A 22,495-nucleotide genomic window follows, 5' to 3' on the forward strand; every position below is an offset into this window, starting at 1 on the left:
AGGGACCTGCAGGTTCTTTCATCCAAAGGACTGTGCTGGATTTATTCCCCTTTGGAGAGAAAAGGAACTAAATTGGGTAGATACTCATTACTAGAGGAGAATGGGAGTGCAACGGGTGGAGTGTGGAGGCAGTGAGATAAGGGACACTCAGAGAGCTAATTCCCTTGTCTTGGTGTGGACAGCAGCCCCCAGATGGCTTTCATTTGGACCATCTAAAACAATGGGGCGCGAGTAGGAGAGGGAACAGGCAGATTCTAATGTTATGAAATTGCGAGGGGACAGTGATTGTCCAGTGTGTGTTGCGTTGAGATAAAATGAATGATTTGCATAATGTTATAAAGAGGTAAGTCATTTCATTACAGCTAAACTGCACAGTACACTGCATTAGGCCAGGATGAGCAGGTTCTACATGACTTGTGATGATTAACAATTCCACTAAAGATAACTGCTTCACATGCTGTGCAGTTCCATATGTTAAACAATTGGACTGAGCAGCACATGCGATGAGGCTCAAGATAAGGGCATCCTATCAGTAATGGCTGAACACCCTTGGCGTTCTACAGTTAATTTGGTTTGAACTCTTATTTTAAATCACGCTGGATGCTTGTTTTCATTGATGAGTTAAACTAAATGATAAATAAATAAACAGGCAAATGACCTGGGTTTTTAGCTATTAATCTGGCCACAAACTATCCACTGTGGCTAATGAATCACAGTATTTTCTTAGGCAGTCACTGACTACAAGCCTGTATCAGAGTAATGGATTAGGACTTACACTATCATATCTGTAAATAGGATTGCCCGTGTACAACATCCCCTCTAGGGATCTTTATATAAAACGGAAGAAAAAAGCAATTAAATTGCATGAAATGGTTAGAGAGAATTCAAGTCATAAAAATAAGGGAAAGAGGAGATATTCACATTTTCTGAAAGATTTTAACACCACTTGACAATTTGCTATTCTGTGTAAAGCGATTCATTTGTCTGGAAAATCAATGCACAGCAGTACAAACCAGTGGAAAGTCCAGAAATACATCTTGGCAATGATAACTTTTTTGGATTCAGGGAAAATATTGACATATTTACACTGGCAACTCAACCAAAGACATCATGTGAGCAGTTTGACATGGCTAAGTGTTCCATCTCATGCCGACCATGGACAGCATTTCACAGGCTAGCTTTGGCATGGCGGTGAGGAGGACTCTCTCTCCCCACCTACACACTAACGGAAGGGTATTTTTAAATACTGGTGTCATGGCGTCACATAGAGTTTGCAAGGCATATGGCTGGGAAAGATGATGGCTGATTTCTGGGATTTGCTCCAGCAGCGACAGTTGGCGTCCTACGTCACCACCTTTGATAGGGAAGCATGTGGTGTGATCGACATGACACAGTCTGTCTCGGGTGAGGGCATCACAGGGGAAGTGAGCCACGGTCTCATGAGACCATCACCTAAGGCCCAACTTCTTCGGTTTTCAAGTAAGAACCGTTATCACTTCAGCAGAGGTCAGAGAATAAACATGCCCCGCAGAAAAACAACTGCGAACACTGCATCAGGTGTGCTTTCATACCAAGCCAAGACATCAACAGGTCTGCCCAGCTGCACAACAGACTTAAGCAATTGACGGGAACCTGTCGCATTAGCTGGGTGACTGGTTCTGTAGAAAAAGAGAAGCTGGAGAGGCCTGCAACCGAATTTAAAAGGCCTGACTGACAGATGGACCGTTCTATCGTGGTGAATCAGGCCCTGTGTAATGTCTTTCACGGATTCAACTAACACGCTCTTCTAGGTGACCCAAAACATGGAGATAAGGCAGACTGATGAATGCTGAGCTGAGCTGCAGGTGAACGCAGATAAAAATAACATACTAGGCACACATCACAAATCTATATTCACACGAGCAAACAGACAAAGACATGCATAGATCATTTAAATTCAAATATCCACATATATGCATACGCACACAATCCCCTGCAAATACCCACTCTGACACACACACACACACACACACACACACATGCGCACACACACAGAGATCACAGACGCTTTCCTGAAACTGAGCATCTGCTCTTTGATTATCACGGTCTGGCAAAGCAAAGACTGGGAGGTGTGAAGATGCCTGGATCTCTTCTCAGTGCAGCACACAGTCTGAAATATGAACTCCATCACTAGTCTAATGATGTTGAATAATAAACAGCCTACCTCACCTAAATCCAAAACAAAGAACTTCTTTTAATTATTAAGATGCACTGCTCAAGAATGAGTCGATGTTCATGAATACAATGAGGCTCTCATAGAGGTAAAGCACTGTTTTTAGACTCCTGAGGCGCAGCACCAGGTTCACTTCCATTTGTATGGTGAGCACAGAGCCAATCATGAATATTCATGAGGAGTGATACAACATTGGTCAATTGTCAGCCTGTCGCTGTGTCTCTCGTGGCAATATTAAATCTCTGAAAGATTTATTACTTATGAGCACTGAAAAGATCTCCCTTTCATTTCCTGACCAAACACACCTGAGAGAACCATGAGGGTGTGCGTGTGAGTGCAATTATCCAGTTACAGCTGCATAATATAAATGAATTGGGGATGTAAGTGATGGGAAACCTTAGGTGAGCTGTTTTACAGTCACATTTAATAAGACTTACACAGTGCTGAAATATTGAAAAAACTGTGTGCCATTTTATCTATGTTATGAGCCAAATCAACATAACCTTGGACCTGAATCACAACCATATTACCTAAAAAAAAAAAAAAAAAATCCATTTCAAGATGGATCCAGCCCCAAGGAGGAATGTGAGTGCTTTGAATTTCAAGTGTGCTCTAATTAGAATCAACAAATGCACATTTTTCTGTTCTCTTTTCTTTAGCTGGTGGGAAAAAAATGGATGTCTGCTGATGCTCCTTCCATCTCTTTAAAAGAACAAAGGTAGTGATAAATTAATGACTTCAAACACAGCAGAGAGAAAGGCTTGTCAAAACATTAGCGCCTTTGACATTTAGCATGAGTTTCACAGGGCCCATTCCCCTCAGGGTGTGTCATCTGTTTTATCAACAACATGTGAAAAAGGCAAAGAGCTGTTAGAATCCTTACTGCAATACTTTGTCTTGAAGAGACAGCTCATGCCATTATACCTTCAACTGATGCTGCTGTCGCCCTCTTGCATATGATGTGATATATTTCTATTCACTTGGGATATGAGGGTGACAGTTATTACATTTTTAAAAGACAATTTTCTGGTATGAGATATTCCCATTTGAAAAAGTGACAATGCCAATTGTGACAATTGATTTTTAAATAAGGGCCAAAGGCCTTTTTTAGACACTGGGTTTTCTTAAAGGATAAGGCTGGCAATATTTGATATTTTTCTTAATATCAATGAATTCCATTAAAAGATCAAAACCAATAATAAATTGTTCCTACTGACAAATAGTGTGTCAAAGCCTGATATAACTTACATTATTTCTTTGTGCCTCAGACCTCTATTATTGTCCAAAAAAAAGAGAAAAAAACATCAAAGAGCCACAATGCTGCTTTGATGATTAACATGGCAACTGTAATATACTTTGGGTTAATCTCTCATACACTATCCTGCTGCCATAAATACTCACAAGTCCACTGACTGCCTATACATACACAGCTGAAAATAGTCCCAGACAAATGTATTTATCTTGTTGAGTAACGCTGCAAGTAAAAACTGCAACTGTTTCCAAAAAAAATGATCTATCTCAAAAATGAGACTTATGTCTTCAGTAAGAATCTCTGGGCGTTGGGCTGGGATTCCAAAAAGATATTGTTGTGGCACTTTATAATAATTCATAAAGAAGAATATATGTGTATATTTATATGTATGTATGTATATACGCCATCCTATTTGGTATTAAGCACATGAGTGTTGGCTATGGATTTTCGGATCCTGAGAGTTGCGGTAACACCTCGGTGGATCGGGTTGGTTTCGGTGCATACTGCACATGCTCGCTCTGATTAGCATTAGTTTGGAGATCAGGTCAGCACCTTGGATTCTTGGCTCTTGACCCATTCCTGAGCTGTTTTTGCTGTGTTGCACAGTACATCTGCATAAATGAAAGGACCAAGGTTTCCCAGTGTAACATTGCATTGTCAAGAAATGATCAATTTCATTAATTTATCTGTCTATCTGTTTATCTATCTGTTTATCTGTCAGCTGTTTTAATGTCGTGGTTGACCAGTATACATATATACACATATATAAGTGCTTAACAAATTTATTAGACCACCTGTCTAATTTGTTAAGCATACACACATACACACACACACATATATGTATTGACCATCCATAATAAAGTGCTTTAATGCGCACTAAGCTCTCGATGTGCATGTTAAACAGGAATGAGGAATTTCAAACTAAATTCACCTTTTTATACCCAAATTTGGTCCGGCTCACTGGGTTTCTCTGAGAAGTCAAAAATTAATCAAGCATAACACTCAAACACTAAAACTAATATTTCTGTTCAGGAATGCAAGTAGATATCTATAATTTGGCATCTCAATCAAGAAATAATAAAGTACTTCACTATTTTTTCATTTTTTTTGTAAAACAGTACATTTTAACATTCATGGATAACAACAATAACTATATTTTTGCATTAAAAACCTAATTTTGATTAAAGAGCTTCTACATACTGGTGTATTAACCCTTACGGAAACATAAGAAATGATTTTGGTAATTACCAATGCGGCTAATTTAGGGCAGCTGTGGCTCAAACCTTAGACTGAGTGGTGGTCTAATAAATTTGTTAGGCACTGTGCAAATGATTTTGATCAAAAAAGTACACTCTCCTTGTCAGTCTGAGCTGAAAACTGATTTAAAAGGTACAACAGAAAGGAGTGTCCCTTTTTCACTAATTGAGACTCTGTAGATATAACCTATTTACCCACATACATATAGGGATTCTGGCAGGAAGTCTTTTTGGCACACAAAATGTGAGGAAATAAAACTTAACCCAAAATCTGAGATTCTCCAGATTCTCTGGCAATAATCTGGAAGCGAAACATCTACAAAGCAACACTCATGTCAACCTGGTGCAACAGGATTGTCTGCCATCATCCCCTCTAGTCACAAAGTTCAGATCCAAGCAGTCTTTTTTATTTATTTTTTTTACATTTATGTATGTTAATTTCCAAAATGTCAAGCTACTACTTGGAAAAATGAAATAAGGGAGCTTTACTGTGTCACATTGACTTATATAAATAAAATGTATTGATTGTGTTTCGGATTATGTATGTCAGACCCTCTCTGATAATGATGGACCACAACTAAGACAAGAGCAAGCTGTGCTGTGCCTTGTTTGTGTGCGATTGTTAAAGTCTACATGTCATTTCATAAACCTATTAAAGATTTCCCGCTTCCAGATGACAATGCCAGTTTCTATAGATTGACTTGCAGTGACCGTATTTGCTCAGCAGCATAGAAAGAACGTGACGTTTAATTAGATGAAAGGTGGTGAGATAAAACACTGACAGTGGGACACAGTGCAGCAAGCAAACACTCACCAGCCACAATCTCCTCATTCAGAATCTCTTTCTGCCTTCAACCATTGCTAGCATCCAGTGGAAGATATTGTCTCTGTTTATCATGTCAGGATTGTGAGGCTGGTTTCCAGGAGGACTATGCCAATGTTTCGCCTTTGAAGTGTTAATAGGATGTGCTGGAAGCCATCTTTGTTTTTAGATGAAAAAAAAAAAAAGAAGAAGAAAAATCTGAGAGTGCGTGTGTCTCTCTTGGATCACACATTATTAAAACTTAATGCTAACTTTTTCCCTTAAAGTATTCCTCCTGTTTTCTGAAATCAGTATCTGAATCACTATTTCTTCTGCTTTGATAGTTTGCAGATGAACAAACAAATAATCCCAATGCAATACTGTGTTTTTTTTTTCCCTTGAAATAAAATGATGAAATGTAGACGCTATGCTTCAGTTTGAAAGTGTTACAGTGGAAAGCTTAAGGGAGGTGTTCACTGAAGCTCGAAGAAGGGCGGCATCTCTGCGATCGTCTTTCCAGTGATATAACATTGGTCAGTGTGTCTAAATTCTCATTTGACTTCTCTAATTCAGCCTGACTTTTTCAATAACGGTACTGAGTTAACTCAATCTAGCAACAGACAGCTCGATGAATTACCCTGTCAGTCACTCGGAGTTTTGCATTCGCGGCTAAACTTGCAATCTGCTCAGCTGTAACACAATTAAGCGGCATCAAATGAAAATCAGTGTTGTTCTGAGTACATTTGCAAGGGAGACATGAGGAGGCCCAGTCAGTTTCCAAGTGCGGCAAGGGGATACAAGGAGACAGCAGGAGATTAAAAGGGAGAAGAAATGAGAAAAGGGTATGTGTGTCGAGGTGGAGAGTTTTGGGCAGGAGAAGGAACAGAGGACAGATGAGGAAAAGGTGGCGGTGGGGAATGAGAGCAGCATGCAAAACCAACGAGCTAGACTGCATCTACTCACCTAGAGTCACTTCTGTCTGCATGGGCATGGACAGCGCTGGGTGCTTGACTTCGCAACTGAATAGGGCGTCATTATCCAGCTGAGGGTTGAGTGTCCAGGTGAGGCGGGCCTGCACCACCACAGAGCCGTCGCTCTGGGGGATGTGAGTGTGGCTGAAGTAGTAGAGAGGGTCTGTGCTGTGGACCCAGCGGGGGAACTCCCGGCTGACCACTGTCTCTGGGATGACCTCTGTGGCAGGGCTGGGCTCGGAGGCCTGCTGGCCCTGAGTGTGGACGCGCTGGGGGCTCTCTGTGTACAGGTGGGCGGGCCGCCCCTCGGGGTCCAGGAGGGACAGGGACCTCTGGAGCTTGGTGTCATCGAGGTCCCGGCTGATGAGCGGCCTGGCTCCTCTCACCCCTGCGGCGCTGCTTCCCTGCTCGCCGGTCGAGGGTTGAGTGTAGGAGATCACCTCGATCAGCTCCCCATCACGCTTGAAGTACACCTTGTACAGAATGAGAAGTATTAAATTATTAAAACCAATGGAGAGAGGAGCAACAAACAAGAAATAGACATTTAGAAACAAGCTGTAAACACACTATAGATATATTTAATCCAACACTGACTCTCTTTTTGTTTCTATTTTGATGCCCACCAACTCTAAAAGACAATCTGTCTTTTCAGCTGCTAAATGTCTGTTGGCTGTTTGGTGCTGGACAGGTAGGCCCAAACAGATGCTTTCCATTAAAAACAGCTGCTTATTGCTGAAATGAAAGCGATGCAAAAGAGCAAAGCCACAATTTCAATCTGACTGGCCATAAAAGCAAAACACTAAAAAAAAGCTAAAACCCATTGTAAGGCGTTAATTCTCTTTGGGTTTGTCAGTACAAGCAACACCTTTTACATTATGTTGTTGTTTCCGCTGTTAATTCTTAAAAGTACTGAAAGTGCAGCTTTAAGAAATGATGTCGAATTGGCGGAGCTACTGTTCCAGTTCTGTTCTGCTGTGTGTCAGTTCTACAAAGAGGTGCCACTTCGAGGGGTTTCCCAGGATATTAGTGGAGTTTCCTCACAATTCCATGAGTCTATTAACATCTCTGGCACTCTAATCTCCTGACAGGGAATTTATGCTCTCATTTCAGAACATAACCTCCAGATATTAGCACCGAAACAAGGTTGTACAGTCAACGCCGGTGGTATTCCTATTTTGAGAAAACAGATGTTATTGTAGAAAATCCGTTTTAAGCCACAGCTTTGTAGGGGACATTTGGTCATTTGAATTGAGTTTTATAAAGCTCCAAGGATATTTATTTTTAGCACTGCAAATCACTGTATTGTATGTAGGGTTTGTTGTGAGGAGATGGTCTAAGCATAGCTCTGACATGCCATCTCCAAGGACCACAGTCAAGCTTTACAATGGTCTGTGACTAAAGTGTCCACCTTTAAAGTGCCAGTGCTCTATATATCCTCCACATTTCAACACTTCACTTCACCAGTGGCAAGTTCCACTCATATCAATAGTATATACAGTCGTATGAAAAAGTTTGGGCACCCCTGATCATTTTCAAGATTTTCCTTTATAAATCATTGGTTGTTCGGATCAGCAAGTTCAGTTAAATATATCATATAGCAGACAAACATAGTGATATTTGAGAAGTGAAATGAAGTTTATAGGATTTACAGAAAGTGTGCAATAATTACTTAAACAAAAGTAGGCAGGTGCATAAATTTGGGCACCCCAACAGAAAAATTACGTCAATATTTAGTAGATCCTCCTTTTGCAGAAACAACAGCCTCTAAACGCTTCCTATAGCTTCCACTGAGGGTCTGGATTCTGGTTGAAGGTATTTTTGACCATTCTTCTTTACAAAACATCTCCAGTTCAGTCAGGTTTGACAGTTTCCGAGCATGGACAGCCCGCTTTAAATCACACCACAGATTTTCAATAATATTCAGGTCTGGGGACTGAAATGGCCGTTCCAGAACGTTATACTTGTTCCTCTGCATGAATGCCTTCGTAGAATTTGAGCTGTTTAGGGTCGTTGTCTTGTTGAAGTATCCAGCCCCGGCGCAACTTCAATATTGTCACTGATTCTTGAACATTGTTCGCAAGAATCTGTTCATACTGACTGGAATCCATGCGACCTTTAACTTTAACAAGATTGCCAGTACCTGCACTGGCCACACAGCCCCACAGCATGATGGAACCACCACCACATGTTACTGTGGGTGGCAAGTGTTTGTCTTGGAATGCTGTGTTCTTCTTCCGCCATGCATATCGCCCCTTGTTATGTCCAAATAACTCAATTTTAGTTTCATCAGTCCACAGCACCTTATTCCAAAATAAAGCTGGCTTGTCCAAATGTGCTTTAGCATACCTCCAAACTCTGTTTATGACATGTGAAAAGGCTTCTGCCGCATTACTCTCCCATAAAGCATCTCCTTGTGCAAAGTGCGCTGAATAGTTGAACGATGCACAGTGACACCATCTGCAGCAAGATCATGTTGTAGGTCTTTGGAGCTGGTCTGTGGGTTGAGTTTGACTGTTCTCATCATCCTTTGCCTCTGCTTATCTGAGATTTTTCTTGGCCTGCCACTCCGGGCCTTAACTAGAACTGTGCCTGTGGTCTTCCATTTCCTCACTATGTTCCTCACAGTGGAAACTGACAGCTGAAATCTCTGAGCTAGCTTTTTGTATCCTTCCCCTAAACCATGATGTTGAATAATCTTTGTTTTCAGGTCATTTGACAGTTGTTTTGAGGCTCCCATGTTGCCACTCTTCAGAGAAGATGCAAAGAGGAGAACAACTTGCAACTGGCCACCTTAAATACCCGTTCTCATGATTGGCTTCACCTGTGTATGTAGGTCAGGGGTCAATGAGCTTACCAAACAAATTTTGTGTTCCAATAATTAGTGCTAAAGGTATTCAAATCAATAAAACAACAAGGGTGCCCAAATGTATGCGCCTGCCTACTTTTGTTTAAGTAATTATTGCACACTTTCTGTAAATCCTATAAACTTCATTTCACTTCTTAAATATCACTGTGTTTGTCTGCTATATGATATATTTAACTGAACTTGCTGATCCAAACAACCAATGATTTATAAAGGAAAATCTTGAAAATGATCAGGGGTGCCCAAACTTTTTCACGCGACTGTACTTGTAACAAACCTCAGCTTCTACTACTGAAGGACAGTATTTTAAATTGAACAGTGACATTTTTTTTTTCTTTTTTGTAGATTCCGTTTACAAAAGGAGAGCTACAATCTGTGCATCAGTGACCTCAGAGTGTCATTCCCTTTAACCTTTATTTCAGCAACTTTGATTTTAAATTACTGATGGATGGGCATTGTCACCGTAGGCCCCATTGTTGCTGAGGTTATATTTGTAGGGACAGATGCAACCATCATTACAAGCTGTGTTATGCTGCTGGGTTGTATCCTAGTATTTATAGCCAACTCTAAAAACTTTCTAATGCCTGCCATCAGAGCAGGCTGCTACACATCCACATGGGGCTGAATACCCTTGCTCAAAGGCATTCAGCAGCACTGATTGGTTTCAGTACAACAGATAAAAAAAAAATAAATAACTACACCTTCTACTTCTAAATCATACTATTCACCTTGAACTGGTCTGTGGCCCCATCTACCTGCACTACAGTTCCAGTACAGCCACACTGAGCAAACAAGCCTTTGACAATTTAATTTGTTGTTAGCGATGTGACTGGTGCACAGCAGTACAAGTTGAATTATTTCATCAGAGGAAAAACAAGTTGAGGTGGATGTTTTCTGATGCTTCCTTATGTTTTCTGTTTTCTGTTATGTTCATCAAATTTGATTGACTATTGGATATATTCTGAATCTTCACATTGGTGGAACTGTGGTTAACAGATGACAATACCCAACATTAGGTTTTTAGTTTAGAGCATGCACGATATTGTTGTGAATTATAAAAAAAAAAGAAAAATATTAGTGTCCCACCTGCACACACAGGTGCAAATATATAGTATAACACTGCATTTTAAATTAAGGTGCGTGTAAGGTTGGGTCAGGCAAGTCAATATGCTGACGCTCAACCATTTTGCCCAGTCTGTAAAAAAAAAGAAACAATACAAATAACAGTTCTTCACATATAGGTTTGTTTTTTGTACAGCTGCAGCATTGCTCTTGTGACTCTTTGGTTTGTAAACAATCTCTGCATGCACGGATCAAAGAAGTGTATCGATGAGAATAGTGTGTAAGGCTAAACTACGATTTACTTGCACAGGATTTTACCACCAGCATTCGATATCATCCCCTTTTATCTGTGTTTACCTCGTGTGCTGAGCCAGAGCTTAAAATCTGACAGCACAAGAAGAAGAAGAAACATCAACTGTATCCACAATGACCCCATTGCGTCTGCTGCTAACTCCTACAGCTACTCAACAACTTGCAAAGAGAAGAAGCTTTTTCACTGTGTATTGAAACACCTCATTAATTATCACAGCAGGTGGAGGGAGAGCGGTGTGGATTAGAAAGATCCGTGCACCTGTTCTGTAGCTTTTGTTGGACAAAATGGTGTGGGTACACAAAAGCACCTGTGCTGGCTATGGGTTGGTATAATAGGGAATTAATTCAGTAAGTCTAGATAACTGATTTGTTTCCGTAAACATTAACCGACAAGTTAATTTATTGGCATAAAAGGAATATTGATTAAACAGCGACATGACTTAACACAGCACATAGAGCCCTGTGTTGCATCGGCTCTCAACAAGTCTAAAATAATATTTTATTGAGGTGTTACCTCGAGCAAAATATCAAGCATCAGTTTATCTATTCACAGTGATCCCACCGTGACTAAATATCTTCCTTTGCCACCTGTCTGCTTGAGGTATAAGAAAAGGAATGAATGAATGTTTCATCAAAGACGTGAATGAAATGAATGACAGATATGTAGCTGCAGGGAGAGAATGAAGTGTTATTTCTGTGTCATTATCCTGCAGTTCTGCTCCTTTTCATTTCCCATTTCATTACTAGCAAATCACATATAGAATATGGATATGGAAGCCCTGCAAGCAGATATATATAGATATATATAAACTAGATGGAAAGAGGAGTTGAGTGACCTTGGTCATTATAGCTTGTTTGTAATGCTCTCTAATGCACGCTGTAAAGCGATGCTAGCCGGCTGGGGCCTTCCTGTGTAGCGTTTGCATGTTTCTCCTTGTGCCTTTCAGAGGGTTTCCTCTGTGTGTTCCAGCTTTCTCCACAGTCCAAAGACATGCACGGTAGGCTAGCTGGTGATTCTAAATTAAGGCTAGGTGTGAGAGTGAGCGTGCCTGGTTGTTTGTCTCCCTGTGTTTGCCCCAGGTGTACCCTGCCTTTCACCCTTTCACCCTTCGTCAGCTGGGAAAGGCTCCATCGCCCCCGGTGACCCTCCATTTGATGAAGCGGGTGTAGAAAATGGATGGATGGATGATTACGATTTCAGACCAGCCTTACTCCTTTTCAAGACATTTTTCAACGTAAACACATGCCATTATCCCTTGCAAGACTTTCTTTTTGTTATTTTTTTCACTTGATAGATTGCACACTTTTGCCACGTCTGTTACTGACACACCAGCAACTACTGTGAGGTGCAATCAGCAGAATGCGCCGGCTTTAATGGAGTTCTAACGATCACTTTTGCTATAAAATAAATAAGTTAATGTGAGCACTTTGACTGTAATATTAAATATTTCCGGCTTAAAAATGCTGACTTGTAAGACACCATTTAATCAATGCCTAACGAATATGACTTGGGATTAAAGCGATCCGTCTGAGGGGGAAAGCAGTTCAGATTTGACAAAATCGTATTTTTGAAATGATTTTTTTGAAGAGCTTTTTAAAAAAGTATTTCATTGCAGAGAAATAGGCAGGAGGAAAGAAGCACTTTTGTCATCAAGTTTCCTACATGATTCACACCACAACAAAATGAGCCACCAGGAACCTGTATCTTTGTAAATACTAATACGAGTCAATCAATTCATCCTCACATCTACGCACAATTAAAGAGACATCTGTCATCACTGCAGACTTGGTCTGTTTTCCTTTTAAGATACCTACTAATTTGCTAAAAATCCCATTTCCTACATTTCGTTGTTTGACAGGCAGAGATAAGAGAAAAACACATCACTTCTTTCATTATGTTCAAATGACAGAGCAAATACTGATTAATTTTCTACATGTGATTATAAAGCTGCCAAAATAACACAGAGGATGTCTCTCACTCTGATAAATGTCTCCAATAAATGGTTGCAATTCACAAAGCGACATGGGCAGTGTTGTTGGGTAGTGCTTTAGAAGAGTTGCTTTTCACCTGATTATCCTGCATCTATTGTGTAGTGACAGAAAGAAAAATCTTTTTTTTTTTAATGCTCTGTGTTAAAGTGAAATGGTTATAGAGAAGTAAATTTTCACATAACATACAATTTCTTGTCTTGTAGGGTGGCTTGGGATACTATATTTGAATCTTTTCCTTTCCTAATGTATCCTCCTAGGCAGATCTAAAAAGTATACGTGGAGGTTAGCAATCATGTAGGTGGAGGCACATAATAGATACAAAGTCTGTAATCGACAAATAGGCTTGTTAGGTAATACATTTTGCTGCCCTAGGATCTGGAAAGTAGTGCTCACTCTCATGTAAAAGAGGATTTTTGAGTGTTTTTGGCATTGCGCTTGTATTGTTCTCTTACAAACAGTGTTAGTGCACAGAATAAAGTGATTATCAATCACGGCTCTGTTATAAATCCCCAAATACTTCATAGTCCAATATATGCAGACAATGAATGCAGACACAAACCACTCACTTCATTCTGAAATGAATTAGCACAGAAAAAAGGAGATGTAATTCTAAGCAGTAGCCCATACACATTGCCAAGACAGTAGTGAAATTAAGCTGGGACGGCATGAGAAGGGTTTTGCATTTCCCTGTGAATAGACAGTGATGAAAGCACCTGCACTCTACGCACTGCCAAGCTGCTTCCATCTCACCAACATCTCAAACTAAAAACCTTTTTAAAAATGTAACAATCATGCATTGGTCCATATACACCTTTATGTTGCTGCAGTTAATCATGGCGGTGTCAAAAGGACAAGGCGGTAATTTTCATAGTGACAGAATGATTCAATGAGAGAGAGCAGAAGCAAGAGAAAAAAGGGGAGAGAAAGAGGAGAGAGGCTGCGAGAGGGATCCTGGCCATGACTTAATCAGCTTTCCTTCTTATTATTAACTGTCATTATCTTTCCTCTTTTCAATCAGTGCTTGCTTGTGCTCTGAGGATGTTCTAACAGTGGCACTGGGAAGCTATTATTGATATGTCACCAGCTTGTTTCAGTGACATCAGATACTGACAGATCTTGAAACATAATGGCAGACACTTTTAACGCATGCAGTCCATTATATTCAGCCCACTCAAAGCTGCACTGGAGGAATCTGGCATGTGGGGTGACTTCAGAAAGTGGTGAAAAGTCATAGTTTTAGAAAAAAAACGTGAACTATAAGGCATAGGATTTATGAAAGGAAGGAAACAGCATGACGTGTGATCACTGCAGAATACAATACAAAATGCACTGCTGTACGTCTCTGCTGGGCTTCTTCACGTGACTTAACTATTTAATACACTGTGTAATACCAATATGTCAGGATAAAGCACGAGGTACCTTATTATTTCAGTGATATCTGCAGAGAATGTGAGGCAGGTATAATGAATACAGTTCATTATACTGCAGCATTACGGTCATATAGTCTAATTATGCTATTATGATGCCAAGGACATGGAAAACGCACATATTTTGAAATCACACATTAGGACACAGTAGAAGCCTAGTCTACTTCACACAGGAACAAAAATCATTTCAATGTTATTGGCTCTGCACATTTGCATATAATTTTTTTTTCAGCCTTAAGTTGACACTTGAAGAACCATGAAAAAGGAACATAATCAGTCAGAAGATGAAACAGTAGGAGTCTCCTAAAACTGCTTTTAATATTCGTGTAACAAGACGTGCAACAGCAGTCGTGCTGGATGAAGTTCAACACTTTCAAATGTCTTTTCTACACTAAGCCAGAATCAAGTGTCACACATTACACTGAATGCTAGAAGGACGCAACATGATGTTGCATAGCAACAGGGGATATTTTTTTTCTTTGAGGAGAGCCAAAGCAAATTTATCAGAACAAATACAAAGCTTGTGGCTCTGCTTATGACTAAAGAATTTCTGCACTGAATAATGTATAAAAAGCACTTTTTCAATACAGTGAGATAAAGACAAGACTGCAGGGAGTGCTGGTGCTGGTGGTTTGATCACAACAATGTCAAAGTAAAACTGTACTGTAAAGTCTGGGGCTTAAGACTCATTTTGTTCTGTCCATACAGTCTCCCGTGTCTCCTATAGAGATGAGTGATATAATGCATTGTGAAAGCCTTACATGTAATGGCAGATATTTCTCTCTCTTGCTCTTGTTCCAATCATTCCTACACTCAGCCTTGTATAACGTTGGCAGATTATTTTTTAATGCATTTATTTCCATTAAAATCCTAAAATACAACAGGTAAAAAATAAAAAGAAAATAATCCAACAATATGAAAATCTGATGAGGAAAATTCGTGTGCAGATTGAAAACCGTGTAGCTTCACTGTTTGCTTTGTTTTAATTACTTAAAGGGACTTCGGCTGATCTGCAGCTAAATGAGCGGCTCTCGTCTTTTCTACCCATTTTTGTCTTCACTCTCTATTAGCAACAGCCAAATTCTAAGTTTTGCTTTCCATGAGGAAAATGAAAGGTTTTGCCTTCCAGTAGCAGGAAATATAGTAAAGTTTCTGTACCTGGGAACATAAAAAAGTGAGTGAAATGACATTAAAATTACCTAATCCTTAAAGCCTCTACTAAAAAATGTGTTCATGATAATATATCAGTGGTGATGAATGTAAAAATAAAGTGTGAAAGAGGTTGCTCACTGTGATGTACTTACAGAGAATCATAACCCAAATCTGAGCTCCGCTCAGCCTTATGGAGTTTTATGGCAGGTTGCAGCTCATTGTTTCGCTGTCCGGCCTTCAACTTTACTGTTATGGTTCAGCTGCACCATTCTCATTGTGTTGTCCTCGGGTGCAGCAGGCAGCTGCTTTCAGCTCTAAAATCTCAATACAGACTACCTGCTCAGCACCAAGTGGCAAGAGACACCATTAACAACTGCATGGTGAACACGGGGGAGTATTTGGCTGATAAATTTGCAAACAAATTCACAATATCAACAAAAAGCCAATGCTGGATATTACTTTTTATTGTTGGCATTTTAGCTGCTTCAGTGTTTACCCAGTATCATGGCTGAAAATATGAAACAATTGCTGAGCTGTACAGCTGAAAATACACAAAATTAGCTCTATGCACTATCTATGTACAAATATCAAAAACAGGATGTTTGGTGTGATAATGAAATTCATATATTTCAGTTTAAAAAAATGACTGTTGGTAAAAATTTAGTACAGTTAGAGACAAAGATAATTTAGTGTATGAAATACCACAGAATGGTCATATTTAGCAGCTGTTGCTACAAGCTTACAGTGATATGACATTGAAAATAGAACTGACAACAGCTCATTTTCCAACAAACCCTCAGGCAGCAGCACCGTCAAAGACTAAATGAGTTTCATCAAAAAGCGAAGAGAGCACTGTTTGAAGTTGCAGTCACATAACTGGGCCAAAGCAGCAACTATCAAGTAAATATGTACAGACCTAATAATGAGGCTTTGTTATGCAGCGTGACCGTGGACAATAGCTTAAATAGAACAAATGGACACAGTTTAAATGTGATATTTGTGCTCATTCTTCAACTGCAATACTATGCAGGCAATGTATAAATTAGGAATAATGCCACAAAAATATGTTATTTTTATCTTGCAGTTGTCCGTTTTGCAACCTGTTATTAACTAACAGATCCAGGTTTAGCTTTGATTATTTCATAATGACAACTAGTTGGTAGATTTCACAAATTACTTGGTGGCATTTAAGATTAAATACAGTTTTCTACAAAACTCACCTTTTTGACAAACTAAACTCACATCTCAAAAGACAAAACTTACTTCCATGCCATTTACATTGTTTTATGCCATTTTTCTGCATTAAAGACTCAAATAAGATTACATTTCTTTATTCTATTCTTTGAAATAAATAAATAAATAAATAAAAATCTTTCTTTAAAACCTGTCAAAGATTGTTTGCTGGGTCTTGATTTAGTCCAACAGTACACGGCAACTGTGACAGCCATGATCAAATCCCCACAGAGGCAATTTCTCGCATGCCATGGATCGACAGACCTGACTTTATGTCTTGCATTATTCTGCTGCAAGCACTGTGTTTGTTTGCTATATGATGCAAGGCTAATAAACAAATCCATCTCCTCTGTTGCCTTTCTGGCTCACACGATGATATGCAAATCTAATTAAAATAAATTAATTCTATGCTCTGAGAGCACTGGGAACATTAAAGGCCCTTCACACTCATGGTACTCAAACACAGGTGTTTTCTCTTATATAGCATAATTACACCTCTTCTCTGGACTGTGTGGGTGTGTACAAACTGTGCTTCACTAACATTTGACTCCCCTTCATTTTGTTTCTTGTAATTGTTTGTGCACTGATGTAGGCTTTAAAAACAAAACAAATATTAATAATAATTTAAAAAAAACAGCAGCATATAAAGTTTGGTGACTTCCACAAACTTCCAGCATACTGTAGCTCTAGGAATCTTCAAACAGAATAACTGACAACACTTGTGTGGGTGTGCAGGACTTTTAGAGTCTATCACTGTTTTTCTTTTTTTTCAGGTGTGTAAAGGTCCCCAGTGGTAAAAACAGTATTGGTTCAAAAAAAAAACAAAAAAAAACAACTAAATCAGGAAACAAAATCAGCTAATCGGAAGATGTTGGACATGTGACTTGTTATGTAGGGTGATATTGGATTCAATATTTTTCCCCCTATGGTTGCTGTACAGGCGCTCCAGTAAATGTATTTTGGTGTGAAAATATTTTTTGTGTTGCTGAATGTCAAGGTGACCTGGAAAAATGACGTTCAAAGATCAAGACCATTTATGTTAACCCATATGGCTCAGTATAATTAATTAAATCCCTGTCCATTACTGCCACTGTGTCAAGAGTCCTTCACCCTGAACACCCTTGAACAAGTGGTCGACAACTCATTTGTTTTTATTCTTTTGTATATTTTTAGTTATAATGTTTTGTCTTGCTGAAGAGCATATTATTCTTCTTATACTGACAAGTCTGTGTACTCTGGTTACATTTGTAATACTTGCAAAGCCTCTTTCCACATTCTGTAAAACTGCAGAAAATTTCTCCCTTTCTATTTTCTCACTGAACCAAAGCAATGTTCAGTCCACTAATCTTACTTAGCCTTACTTTCTGTGCTTCCTCCAGTAAATAATCTACTTTTAAGACTTGTACATCTGATTTTTTTTATTTTTTTTTTGCATTTTCTTGTATTATATTCCTGCATAACATGGATTTATTCTACGAAATGGTAGAATTGGGGTAGTGTATAAAACAGATTGTTCCTTTAGATTGCGTCTCTACTTAGAAAGCCATTCTTGAGTGGTTAAGCTCCTGCAGTGAAATTATTGAAAATTGTCTTTGCAGCAAAAAGCTTCATAAAAAAACATTTCATTGTACATGGCATTAAAGTTCTTCTTCTGTAATCTGCTAATACCACGGTGAACTGAGCAACGGAACTGTCTTTTCTGTTTTACCTCAAGTCGGTGACTTAATCATTTGCCCGCTGCATCACTGACAGAGCTAATTATCGGCAGTGTGACTCGGCCACTGACACAGAGACAATCCAGGCTTACTGACCAGCTGAAAACTTTCAGATCCCTTTTGTCTCCATTAAGCGCTAGGAAAAAAAAGATCCAGCAGCGCCAAGCTTTAATGGCTTAAGGCTCCCTGTGAAATCACAACAGGGGAGAACCTCACTCATCACACCATCAACCAGGAAGTACCTGAGAGACGGAAATCACATTCACCTTGTATTCACCTCTCACTGCGCTCATAATTGCAGGAGATAGGTGTGCTCAGGGTCTGGAGTCCATTACCATACACCCATGGACGATGATTAATGACCCGGTGGGAACGAACAGCGAGCGGCTCCTCTCAAACAGCGTCCGTAAGCTCATACGCCACCAAACATCTGAGCATGCACTTCAGATATTTGCAAGACCTTGTCTTGTACTTCAAAAAGTAGAGAAAAGAGTATAAGACTCTGAAGTGTGCAGGTGCTGCTGGTATATGTGCTGGACTGCATGCATGTGCACGCTGCTGCGTTACCAATTGGTTGTGGATGAGGGTGTACAGTGACAATTCTGTGTGCAATCATTATTATGGTGTCACTATGATTAGATTAATTGCCCTGAATGTGACCATCAATAACACTAATGTGTCTATTTCCAAAATCTGATCTGCCTTTTTTAATGACTTCATTACATGACAAACTTATTTATGGTAATCAGTCACAGGTCAGGCTGTAATGATGGTACCAGCAGCACTCTGGGACGACTGCTTTAAATGATTACACTGTCTCCACGTCTAGCACTATGGAGCAAATAATGCTGGATTTCTGTGGGAAGCATCAAAGACCAAAAACTGTGCTGTCGTCAGCAGCTTTTAAAATTCAGTTTAAAGAGCATCTTTACTGAAATGTTAAAACCATTTATAACTCCTAGCTGTCTGTGCACTGAATACCAGGAAGAAAAAAAAAGAATTAAAATTAAAAGTTGGCAACACACAACAGTTTCTTTTCCTCTGTAAACAACAGGGATCTGTGTGCTGTAGGCAGGCCCCCAGTGAACGAACAGCATGGAGTATCTTCAACAGCGACTCACCGATGGGGCTGGTTTTCCTCCCTTTGCAGTGCAGACAAGAGTGAAATTCTGGGCCTGGTATCGACTGAAAGGGGCTGGAGTGTTCTCTGCCACCACTGATATGTTGTTTGGAGGTGCTGTGGAGGACAGAGGGAAAGCTTTTTAGAAACAATATCCTAATACATCGGATACACACAAAATGCAACCTCAGACATTGGTAGACTATTAGAAAACATCCACTTCCCCTCTCTTAGTGAATTTCATGAGTTATTGGTGATGAAATGTCATCTTCGGGTTATACACGTAGGTGGAAACAGAATTGGCAATAATGACGGCAGAGTTAAGAGCAAAAGAAAGTGACAGCGGTGAAAAATAAATGTTGTTCTGCCTTGATGTTTAAAATAAAATTCACTAAAACAAATCTGGAGGCCCGCTTTATCTCGCTACTGTATCTACTTTCAAAAGAAAGCGAGGACCTGCTGAGAGAATCTCCACTTAAGATGGTAACTGAATGGTTGGAACAATATGTTCAAAAACTCCCCGGGGCTCATGTGAGTCGGATGAGGCTGATAAGGTAGAAAATCTCATACATATCATATCACTAACCCTCCATCGGGATCTCTCTAGGGATCCCAGCAAGTATGTCATGGTAGCGTAAAAGGGGAAACATGTGAGCGGGACTTCAGAGCATTATGGAGGAGCACTGGAAGGGGGTAATGAATGTAAATCTCTCCCATCCTCCAGAAAATCAGCTGTTCAACATGCACCGCTTCGTTCCTTGGATGGTGTCTTAAATATGAATGCGAATACTTCATAGAGCATATTGTGGTGGATTAAAGGGAAGCTAGTTTTATCGGACGACACTGCAGCAGACGATGACCAGCTGCACAAGGACCGGTTGAATTCTGATGAGGACAGTTGAGTGTAAGAGGCACTTCTCACAACATGTGCTGAAGATGTTGTCCATGTATTCTATACATTTAAGTCTTTTCTTCATGCCACTCTTCATGCACCACTGTGCATAGGATTTGATAGACACCTGGCATATTAATTCCCTTCAGGTTCAGGATGCTTATACAAACATTTCAATTGGCCTGAGCTCCAGTCAGAATGAGAAACATTTGTGAAATCTGTGAAGGACTGAGTAAGGTGAAAAAAGAACCCCATCAGATACAATTTTCTGAATGCACAAGTCACCTTTTAAGGCCCATAAGGCAACAAGAAAGGTCATGCAGGGAGCAGGGCCTTTTTTCATGTGCCGGTTTTATGTGTAAATCTATCAAGCGGCTTTAAACAGACATGCCACAGCAATTAATTGATTAAAAGCAGGTGGGGGTTGGCGAGAGGGGATTTAGCTGCTGGGCTGGGTGCTTCTGTGTTTCCACACCTCTTAATTGCTTATTGATGGAATTCATATGGTTGTAAATTAACCTTAGAACACTCCATTAGCTTACTGACAAGCCTGTCCCAACCTGGCATATGATAAGCTGTCAGAGGTGTCCGCTCCTGACCGATCATGCTCAAACACTCAAAACAGAGGCAGTGTATGCGAAGTGCATCCAGCGGTGTGAAGCTGCACTGACGTACAGAGCATATACAATAATAAAAAAAACAAACAAACAAACAAAAAAAACAATTCAACTTTATAGATTTAACTTATTGATTGCTCCTTTTCCCCCACAAAACAGCTTTATATTCTATTTTGTAGAGCGCAGTAAATTTATTCCAAACAATATCTGCGCTTTTTTGTTTTTTTTTTGGTCTGTAAAGTGCTTCCACTGCTGTCAAACCGCGCAGTTAAAAATGATGATTCATTCTCGCAATATTAGCAGCCGTAAACACAGAAAAGATCAAGAGAGTTTTGCGGCAATCTATAGAGAGTTTTAACAAGCAAAATGCACACATTGTAATTTAGACAGAGCTAATCTCATCAACACCAATCTTATTAGATTAAAAATAATTACTGTTAAATTGCAAGGTTCCACTTCACTGATAAGTATTGATAATCCCCCCGACAAGTACTTCGCCCAAGCAGTAGTAACAAGATGCTTTGCTTAGTTTCGAATAAAATCACTAATGCAACCTTGTAAATGCTGAGATAAATAATTCCTCACTCCGGTCAGGTTAGTTCAGGAGAGCTGCACATTGATCATGATGCTCTATTGTTTTCTGCCCTGTGGGTGGGGGGCCACCTAATGGGAGTCAAAGCCTAAGACAGCAATAAGCCTTAGTGAAATATTTGACATGATTAATACCAAGACCTACTGGGCACAGCACACTATTTGCAAACACAACAACCCTGTACAGGATTAAAATGGTTGTCTGTGATTATGGAGTCTAAGCCTTTCATACCTCATTTAATTGCAGTTCTCGTTTCGCCCATTTGTTAAAGGTTGAGCTAATTTTTTATTTATTTTTCTTCTCTGTATTTTTTTGGGGGGGAAGATAGAGGTCTTTCTTTCACTGAGATCTGCATTCCATTCATTTGAAAACAAGAGATAAATGATTAAGTTTTTTTTTCCTTGACAAGGTTACTGCAGTTATTACTGATGTGGTGCTCATACAAAGCAGGGAGAGAAAAACATATGAGCTGAAATGCAAAAAAATAACATAAAATAATATATAAAAAAAAGAAGCCACAGTCAAGTTCGCTGAACAATATGTAGTTCTTGGAGGGAAAAAAATCAAAAGAATGAAAAAAAAACTTGCCGGAAAAAAATAAGAAATGTCAATATTTTTGACATTCTTCTGAAGGTTTAGAGACTCAAAAGATTCAAGTACAGATGTAAAAATTCCAAAATCCTTTCAGCACTATCTCCCTCTTTCCTTTACATAATAAAAACTGCACACAGTGTACTGGCAAAAGTATTTCTGCTATGTATGCCTGGAATTCTGATGCCGCATTAGTTTTTTGTTTTTTTTCCCTCAGAACTGATTGAAGTCTTGTTGGCAGTTCATATTTTTTGGTTTAGTTCTTGACAGAGATTTAAAGCATTTCTGATGCTCATTCTACTGGTGCAGGGCTACTGATTAGAAGATTGGAGGTTCAAACCCCAGTGCTGCCTTTGTTGGGCCCTTGAGCAAGGCCCTCAACCTTACCCTGGCTGACCCTGTGCTCTGTACCCAACTGGGATATGCAAAAGAAA

General features: G+C 39.6%; 1 protein-coding gene across 2 annotated transcripts in view; it reads right to left on the reverse strand.

The window, feature by feature from the left end:
* Positions 1 to 22,495, reverse strand: part of igsf21a (immunoglobin superfamily, member 21a) — a 177,538-nt gene that overhangs the window by 10,455 nt on the left and 144,588 nt on the right. For both annotated transcript variants that reach the window (XM_008306917.1, XM_008306918.1), the window contains exons 5-6: positions 19,371 to 19,486; positions 6,486 to 6,966 (exon numbers count right to left, since the gene is read on the reverse strand). In XM_008306917.1, the coding sequence (XP_008305139.1) occupies positions 6,486 to 6,966; positions 19,371 to 19,486 (597 nt within the window). The remainder of the gene's footprint in view (positions 1 to 6,485; positions 6,967 to 19,370; positions 19,487 to 22,495) is intronic.

This window comes from Stegastes partitus, unplaced genomic scaffold (genome assembly GCF_000690725.1).
Source record: "Stegastes partitus isolate 25-593 unplaced genomic scaffold, Stegastes_partitus-1.0.2 Scaffold49, whole genome shotgun sequence".
Taxonomy (NCBI): Eukaryota; Metazoa; Chordata; class Actinopteri; family Pomacentridae; genus Stegastes; species Stegastes partitus.